We start from the raw sequence: 9630 nt of genomic DNA on the forward strand, positions 1-9630 counted from the left end.
TTTATTTTATTTTATTTTATTTTATTTTATTTTATTTTATTTTATTTTATTTTATTTTATTTTTTCCCTCTTCTTCATTTTATGCAATATGAAATAACCTAGTGAAGCCCATCCATGCAGGACTTTGTTTTTATCAAACCCAGGACCTCTGTGGATTCATTATGGAGTTTGGACTTCCCAGGCAACAAGGTTCAGAGACTGCCCTGTGTGGACTCAGGACAGTTGTTAATATATCTGTATAGAAGAATAATGGAGGCTTTCTCTGCTGCGTACTAGTGTGGAGCATAGCATACTCCAAGAAAGCCTTTTCTAAAAGAGCAAGCTTAATCCATATTTATGTCAAAAAGCCTTTATTTCTTAAGTAAAGAAGATTACATGTCCTTTTGCAGTAAGGATCTCAGAGCAGTGCAGAGGTGCTTAATCCTGAATTTCTGTCTGTGTAATTTTACAGATGAGGAAAAGGCCAAATTGTCTCATCTGCCTTTCACCCATGGTCATGCAGCAAGTAAGTGACAGTCCTCCTTACTCTCAGCCCACAGATGTCTTTAACTGTGCTTCTTGTGGCCTCCGTGACATGGAAGTAATGCTGTAGTTATTAAGGCTGTTTAGAATGATATAATTACTTCTGCAAAAATCAGACCAGCATTGTTGCAACTCATCAGTCCATATGCTTTTAGTTGTGTTCTGGAACTCCTTTACAAAATAATTCCCTGATGTTTGTTGTTCTGTGGAAGCTATTTTTAAACAGAACAACAGCTCTTTTTGGTGAAAAGAGCAAAATGGATTTTTCTGTAGAAACAGCTGAGGATTGCTTTTCAAGCACCGCTCTTTTTCGTAAGTAAACAGAAATACTACCATCATTAAAATTCAAACACCAAAGAAACAAAGCCAAAACCTGTATTTCATAAGTGTTTAGTGTGTGACTATTTTTTTTTTTCTTTTAATACTTTTGAAACAAATGAAGTTGCATTTCCCTGGAGTTTATCTCTTATTTGCAAAACTAGGACTGAGTGGTGGTATGCCCTCACTTGTGCTACTGTGCTCATCTGGGATGTGTTTTCTGTACAGGTATTGGCTGGAGTCAAATTGGTTACAAAATATTTAGCTATGAGCAATAGAAGTGATTGGAAGTACTGAGAAAATGTCTCACAACTAGATGCTGAAACTGGATTAATAAGAGAGGAAACTATTGGAGTCCTACGTAAAAACAGTTAAACCTTGTATGGCATAGAATACATCATTTAGGAACATTCACTCTTACAAGCGGTGATATTCTGGAGAAAAAAAAATAAAGGTGGCAAATTGAAGCTGATAAAAAGCAATATCTAGCTGCAACTAATGTGTTTTCAAGAACAAAAATGGACTGTGCAGCTATACAGATAACCAAAACATGGAATTTTGGTGGAAATAGGCTAGAAGGTCAGTGATTAGGCCTTGATGTATAGGGCAAGAAATATATGTTTAATATAAACCAAATGTTGGTGAGGATGTATGTTCCTTTGCTTTGTGATATAATAAACTTCTGCTGTTAAATCTGTAGATTGCTTCTCTGGAAGCATGTGACTTTTACAGGGCTTACAACAAGGCTGCAGTGAGCTAGGGTATTGAAGGTTGTCAAATAATGTGTTTTGGATGGGAAGGACTTCTCATTTGAATTCCATGCCACTGAAGCAGAAAGTATAGTTCTGACTGGGAGAGAACACGTTTTTTTGGTTGGTTGGTTGGTTTTGTTTTGTTTTGAACCTTAGTCTTTAAGAGTAATTTGTGTGGATGTATACACCTAAAATTCCTAATAGGGTCCTTACAAATTCTTAAATGGACATTAGTTTAAGATCATATATTAGCCTTAATTTACGTGAATAGATGAAAGTTGTAGCAGATGGAAGTAATGTGTTTTTAATGCATAGTGAAGACCATGTTGGCATGGGACTACTAGCTGTCAAATGCATTCCAGAGGCAGCTAAAGGTTTTAAACTTTTTGTGTGGTGTGAAGCTTGTAAATGATCTGGGATCCATCACCCCAGGCAAGGAGCTGCTTTTCTTTAGGATCATAATGTACAGTGGAATGGCTACCTTGACGTTTTGGAAAATGCAGTGCTGGTATTTCGTACGTATTTATAGCATCCAAAACGTCATAAACACATTGTATGCGTGAGGTGCCTCCACTAGGGAAGTTGTACACAACATAGAGTGTGTTGCATGCTATGAAAGCTGCTTCAGCATCCTTGCTGTTGCATGATGTGTCCCAAGTGTGTTCCACTGACATGGTTATGTGGTTGATTTTAGTAATGACAATGTTGCCTCCAGTGTCTGGTTCTGAGTGGATTGCCCAGAGCCCTTGCTCATCAATGGCAAGATCTATTTTTGTAGATGGAGAAAGCTGATAGGCAGGAATCCTTCCAGCCCCTGGCAGGACCATTTGATCAGCTATATTTCTTTTCTGGATGTTGAATTTAATTATCTCGTTTAAGGAGCCATGTCTGTGGTAGAACAGGAAACCCTGATATATGACATGGCCAGTTCCTTCCCAGGGAAATGGCAGGGTGATTCTGCGAGCTTTTAGTGTATGATTGCTTTCCATGAATGTCATGATATTTGTGAATTCAAAAATAACATTATTCACTGAACTATTCAATAAATAAATCTTTGTATGCTTTTTGCCAGGATCTTTCATCCAAGAGCCATGCTTATCTCCCGTCTTCTTAACTATCTTTAGGGACTTTACACCTGCAAGCATGTGGTCGCAACCTGTAAGGAAACACCCAAAGACAACAATAAAAAGTTAGAATATCTGAAATTTCTAGCTCCCTTTCTTAGTTTCCTTTTAATCCAACTATAAGGTCAAGGTGAATATATCAGTAAAGGTCAGCAGTGTGGCTATATCAAGTTGAGTTTAAGTTAATTTTATATAATTTATTTGGCATTTCCTACTAAGGACATCGAAGATCTTCACAGACACATGCTGTGTTGCTTTCTGCTCTATAAGACCAGCCTTATCCAAAAGGGATTCTAGTCGTACCTGACAGGAGGCCAAGAGCACAGTTAGTGATTCCCTGATGATTTCTATCAGTTTTTTTACAGGGCTATAATTTTGACTCTCAAAGAGGTTACGTGTTAGACTAGTACAGTAAAATCATCAAATTTATCTCTTATTGAAGGTATATAGACTAAAACCCATTTTTCTGATACGTTGTGTATATTTTTTTTCAGTATTGTTTTTTTCTCTGATATTTTATATTTTTTATTTTTTGCATTTATAATGGGAAGACAAATGAGACCAGAACATCATAACAAAGCCAAAACTCTGGGTTTTCTTCCCTTTCCCATTCCAAACAACTGAAGCACAAAGAAACTGGTACAAATATATAAATAAAATTGTCTAGAATTTCCATACATTAATGTATCCTTTAAATGAACGGGTATCATGTCTATGTTATCGATTATTACACAAGAAGCATGGCTGGTGGAATTGACTAGTTTTTTACCTCACTGTAGGTATAATTTTGGCTCTAGCAGCAAACAGGTCATATTTGTGGCTTTGTTATGCTTTGTATGCCCTCTGCACAGATGAAGCTTGTGAAGACTTGGGTATTTAGACTGTAAATTTTTACTGGGTACCATCCTTTCCAGGAAGAACTTTACTGTAAAACATATTAACAAGCTTGTTTACCACAGGCACTCATAAATTACAAGAGACACTATTTGAAGTTTAAAGAATTGCCTTTAATGAAGTGCAGCCATCTTAGTAAACAGAACAAACAAAGCCCTAAGGCAGGAAATTCTGGCAGTAGATGAAATGGAGAAAGAAAAACCAGTCTCCCTTATTGGCCGTATACAAATCTGTTAAGTCAATGGCAAGATTCCAATTGCCTTTAGAAAGCAACCTTTATGTCATTTGTGTGTGTTGGTATACTCTACCAAAGCATCTGGATGTTGCTGCTACAGCCTGGACTGTTTGTTAGAAATTCTTACTCTGGATGCAGCTTCCCTGAGCAAGCTACATCAGCTTTGCTGAAACTAACATTTATTGATCAGACAGATTAAAAAAAACCTGAAATTCTTGAGTCAAAATACCTAGGTGAGCATTAATAGCATCTCATCTGCAGGAGAAATACGCCATATTGCCAGATCCCTATCCAACATCTGTGAAGTGTCTCTCCTTGAGAAAAGCTATTAGCTTCATAACAGCTTAGAGGAGGAATGAGAAACTCTACTTTCTGCTCATGCACAATGAGCAGGAAGTATACCAAAGTTTTTGCACATTCTCCACAACCTTCAAAGCCCACTATTTCTTGTCATGCCCCATAATATGCAGAAGATAATTTCCACCCAAAGCAGGATGAGCTATCAACTACTGAATGTAAAAAAAAAAAAAAAAAAAAAAAAAAAAGTGTTTCTACTATTTTCTTTTCTTCTCAAGTGTATATGAGCTTAAATCTGTGCCAGTAATAAGGCTGCACTTGAAATAAATAAAAATTAAAATTATAGATAAAATTAATTGCCAGTCTTGGAATTACTCAGGAAAAAAAAAAAAATTGTAACTCCTTGGTAATATATCATAGGACAGAGGCAGAGTTACTGTTTGGTCAGGTTAGGAGTGCCTTGCTTCTAAGTACTGTAAAATCCATGCAATTATTAGTTTCTCATAGACTTCAAGGGGGAAACCATCTGACTGGCGTTGACAGAAATAAAGTTGCTATGCACTATTACAAGAAAATTAAAAGTAACTTTCAACAAGGGACTTTATTCCTGTTGATCTCTAAGAAAAATAATTTTTCATGTGTTTTTTACAGGCAGTTTAAAATTCTTTGAAACTTTCTGCCTCTCTCTCAAAAAAGCCTGTATTAAATATAAATAAATGAAGACTATACATTAAAAAGACTATGTATGAAAAAGAAGACCTTGATATTCAGTGCTTTCAAACATAGTGTAATAGAGCTTAGAAGAATAGGTGGTCACTTCTTTAACCTTAATACCCTGTTGCTGGAAAGGCTGAAGGAACAAAGTGTAAACTTATTTGTAAAATTAAGTCAATTCAATTCTGTTGAAGTTAGTGGATTTGTATAATTGAGGATGCAAAAGATCTTTCACCTAACTATTTAAAAGAGCAGTTTATATTTCTTAACTTATTTCATTTTTATAAAATTTAATTTGTTTGGAAAAATGTTTAGGTTGTATGTATTGTTCATACTAGATACCTTAACACTTAATTTTCAAATTAGAGGGGAGCTTTGCTCAGAGCTAAGCCAGTGCGTTGTCCTGATAAAGTACTTGGTGGGGAGAGGGAAAAAAGAATAACAGAAGAGGGCAGTAAAAGAGAAGGAAAATATAGTATTGAATTAGGTTTTATTAAGTTGTGAGTTTACTCTTGAAGGTTTTACCCTTGGCCACTCCAAATAACAAAGACCACCATTAATTCCTTGGTACAGCTGCAGTACTCTGAAATGCACTGGCAATTCTTCAGGGTCTTTGCAAGAACATACCTTCAGAGTCTTTTTTATTATTATCTTTTAAGTTTACATGTTATAATAAAAAGCAGCTTCCAAAATAAATATTTGAATTGTACTTCCTTATCTACACCTCCCATATCTATCTATCTGTATTTCAGACTAGTATTTAAGAGGAAACAAACAAACAAACAAAAAAACCTACAATCCCCCAGACCATGTGATTATCTGTCGTATTCACATAACTTCTGAAAATCTGTTATCCCTGTATCAGCATACATGCATTGGCTGAGGAACTGGCTTGATTAGATCAAAGTTCTGAAAAGTGAACTGTTCTTACTTGCATTAAGCACGAGTTTAAGTTTCCTTTTTTCTTCTTCTGCTTCTAATAGCTGCTGTTTCACCAGGTCTTCACCTACTTCTATACATGTATTAGAGTCTGTGACAGATCCAAAATAGTCAATGTCCCTTTGTGCTCGTTCAACTCTTGTCAGCAAATTCTCTACTTCACTTTTAACTTCAGTCTCGTATTTGTTCAGTGCTGCCAGGCGTGAGAGTACCATCTGTGAAAAGTCTCGGAATTCTTCGACATAATCCAGTATGTCTTGGTTACATTTTTCCAGTCGGTTCTTGAGTTAAAACACAGAAGAAAATATATAGATATGCATGTGTATTCTGTATAGACTACAACTTCATTCATGATTACTCTAAAAGTCATGCTATTCTCTTCTTTGCAATCCCCCCATCTATTTGAAAGCAGTGGTCTGTTGCTGTGTGTGTACATGGAGAATAGAAATAGCCAGAGACTTAAGGACACATGCTCTCTGATTACTCGTAACACCTCTTCTCGTACACTCGTACACCTCTTCTGACCGAGGTACTATGTAGTATGGCTTTTGGAAGATGTAGATTCTGACATCTGTTTGGTTTTTTTTTGTCAAATTCTTGACTGTATTTCAAAAGCAAAAATAAATAAATAACAATACTGTAAGGGCAAGTGAATTTAGATTTAGCTATATATGAAAGATTTATACTACTGTAGATGTTATCAGGAACTGCTCCTTCTAGATAATTGAAAGCAAATATCTGTTTCAGTCTCCCAGCTGTGAGGGGATTATTTCAACTCCTAATTAAAGTGCGGATCCTAATTACGCTGCTAGGTTACACAAAGTGTTTTAAATGACTCTTTTGGTTAGGTTTATCTGTACATAGAAACTTATCCTGTGTTTTTTTTTTTCTATCTCCTTGTTACTAGTTGGCAAAAATTCTGCTGGTGACAATATGGTTATACTGTTCCCTTGGACGGATTGTGTCTGTACTTTAAACACTTACCTAAATTTCACTGACGTTGTAATAAAATCCAAATGATAACAGAATAAAATATAACATTATCAAAGGATACCCCTACATTAAGTAATGATGTGGTAGTCAGGGATCATTATGGTTAAAAGTTTAGCTGCAGTTTTACTTAATCATAGTTATTTGAAAAAGCTGGAAACTAATCTTCCTGATGCTGATTAGCATACAAATTATTCAGTATTCACACACACAGGGGAACATGCATGCATTTCCTAACCTGGAGTTAAGACAGTATTACTGAATGATACAGAGAGCACATACCTCCAAAGATAGGATACGCCGGTCGATGTAGTTCATCAGTGCTGCATCTTGCATTACATGTTGGGCCTCTCCCAAGATGCTTGTGAGGAATAGAACTAATAAAAATTGGAGTTGCAAGACTATCATTGTGTCATAAAATTTTGAAAGTAAAAAATGATGAACTAATAGTGTGTATGTACAGAAGGCAATCCCCAAAACTACTGCCACTCCAGAGTTAAAAAAGTGTCCGATAACATGATGTGAAAAAATAGCTAAAATTACTGTGGCTGAAAGTATTAAGAAGACTTAAAATGGCTGTTGCTGTTTATCATTTAAAAAAATGAAGCTATGGAACAGGAACTGAAAGTGTGTATTTCGAGAAGCCAGATGACCGCTTTCCAGTTTGTGATCCTATGATCAATCCCAGATGTTCAGTACTGAGTCACATAAAGCCTGTAGGCCAAATTTTATTAAATACAAATAAAAATAATTTGTTTTCCTTCCTTTCTCCTCCCATCAGCTCTTCCATGTGACCAGTACTGTGCAGTGTGTCCTTGGTGTAAATCAGCATAGCTTCAAAGTCAGTAAAACACTAGTTGTTCCTTCCCAGGAAGATCTGGTGCATAATGTCTGTAGCAATTTCAGCAACCACCATCTAAAGCACTTCTTTTTCCATCTCCAGTATTCAGGCTATTTACAGCTGGACTGAAAATAAAAAATAAAAATTATTAAAAGAAAATAATTTCCCCTTCTTGTTTCTGTCTTCTTTTGCCAGTGCTTTTCCAGCTAAAATCAGTATCATTAACACAGTTCCTTGTCAATATAATGGAGTCCTTGGTAGACCTCTTGTTTCAGAAAGAATAATAATTCTACTTACAATAACTTAAAAATAATAATTATCTTACATTAGTGTTATAATTGAGGATATGCTTATTTTTTCTTTTTAGTAGGTTTCCTAACTGAATGCCTTCTCTGGAGAGAGAGACAGCAATGCTAACATTGTATTCCCTAGGAAACTATGTGTTAGGATGTTAGAAAGGTCCCTTTGTATCCAAAGCCAAACTGGATGTCTCTGTTTCTCTTTCTCAGAATTCTCCACCTCTGCTTTTTTCCATTTTATTTCTTGGGAGGTTTTTTAACTTAGACAGATTTCCTTTGTTTTCTGACTGTCCTGTGTGTAAGCCTGAGAGTACTGACAGAATGCATGGGAATGTCACAGCAGGCAGGCTTTAACCTCTGTTTTCTTGATTATTGCAGGATACAGTTATTCATGCTTTATAAGCAGATTTCAGAAGTGTACAGAAGTCTTTTTGTGCAATATTCTTATAAAATTGAGACCTAGAAAGGAAGTTATGACTGGAAGTTCTCTTTCAAAGTAGCAGCTTCATTTTTATATATATATATATATTTTCCATTGCAGTCTGGGCTGTCCTCTAAAGCAAGGCAGTAGCTGCTTCACAGCATTTTACTGGAGTGTGTCAACAGAACTACTTACCAAAAGTTTTTCCTTAGAAGTGGTATTATTATATGTACAGCATCTTCCTATGCTGTGGGGAGTTGTCTGAACTTTTCTACTCAACTATTGTCTGTAATTTAAAAAGAATGCTATCATTTATTAGTCTCAGAGCAACCTAATTTCTGTTTGAATCCAGACTACTTAAAGAAATAAAATAACCTAATCAAAATATTACAAACTTGTGACCAAGAAACCATACTTAAAATTCAATAAATACATATATATTTTATTTCCTTCATCTTAAAGGAGGGACAAGTTATCTATAAAACAAAATACTTTGACTGATAGATGTCCTGTGTAAGATTAAGCACTCCACATAAGAAAAACTAGATTTTGTTGCGTTGCTCCATCTTTTCTGAGAACTACCAACCAGGTGAGAGACCAGAAGCTTCCAAGGGTTTCTTTTAACAAGACGTTCCTATTGCTATGCTTATTAAGCCATAATATCATGGTAGATTACAATGACAATCCATGTCAGATGCACAGTGTTCTCAGAGCACATGCTATAGCATCTGATTAAGAACCAGGGTTTATTTTTCTTTAGCTACTACTTACTTTCCAGTTTTGTTCTGCCTAGATATAATAATAATGTATATATATATATTTCCCCAGTGACATATTATCTTTATATGTTAAATACATATTGGATAATTATTGAAAGCAAGATTGCTCGGCAGGTCAGGCAAGACATCAATTTCAGTATACAGAACAGTATAGAGAACATTATACACTAACAGAATAGAAAGTCTTTGGTTATCCTAAGGAACACTTTTTCTCTTATGAGTTAATCCTGGAATAGGTTTCCCACTACTATCTTGATTTTTACAGACAAACCTCTAAAAGGAAACAAGTATACTGATTTGAGCATATTTTCTCTGTTCTTGTCCTTCTCTGTAGGAAAGATGGATTTTTATTTTATTTTTTTGTCAGTGCTGCTGCCTTGCTGCACTATTTTCACTCTTCTGCTATTTTGTGTCTGTTTTGACAGCTGTTTGAGGCTTTCAACTAAAAAAAATAATAATGGCGTTTTCAACTCCTTCTCTGTTTGTGGTTTTGATTTCAGATACT

At 35.5% G+C, this 9630-nt stretch overlaps 1 protein-coding gene across 1 annotated transcript; it reads right to left on the bottom strand.

The window, feature by feature from the left end:
* Window positions 1–333: 333 nt before the first annotated feature.
* On the bottom strand, window positions 334–7648 carry OLFML1 (olfactomedin like 1). The gene is made up of 3 exons (XM_035329172.1): window positions 7068–7648; window positions 5788–6076; window positions 334–2748 (listed from the first exon to the last, which is right to left on the bottom strand). Exons 1-3 carry the CDS (start codon window positions 7191–7193, stop codon window positions 1970–1972), a joined length of 1194 nt encoding a protein of 397 aa, XP_035185063.1. The 5' UTR covers window positions 7194–7648; the 3' UTR covers window positions 334–1969.
* Window positions 7649–9630: the final 1982 nt, after the last annotated feature.

This window comes from Oxyura jamaicensis, chromosome 5 (genome assembly GCF_011077185.1).
Source record: "Oxyura jamaicensis isolate SHBP4307 breed ruddy duck chromosome 5, BPBGC_Ojam_1.0, whole genome shotgun sequence".
Lineage (NCBI taxonomy): Eukaryota > Metazoa > Chordata > Aves > Anseriformes > Anatidae > Oxyura > Oxyura jamaicensis.

What these genes read in the sequence shown, in the direction of transcription:
- OLFML1 (XM_035329172.1), bottom strand. Translation starts at nt 7,193, where the DNA reads ATGATAGTCTTGCAACTCCAATTTTTATTAGTTCTATTCCTCACAAGC. An exon ending in GGCGTATCCTATCTTTGGAG is followed by an intron (nt 6,077 to 7,067) that starts GTATGTGCTCTC and finishes TTTTAACTCAAG; the next exon opens with AACCGACTGGAAAAATGTAA. An exon ending in TAAACTCGTGCTTAATGCAA is followed by an intron (nt 2,749 to 5,787) that starts GTAAGAACAGTT and finishes GTTTCCTTACAG; the next exon opens with GTTGCGACCACATGCTTGCA.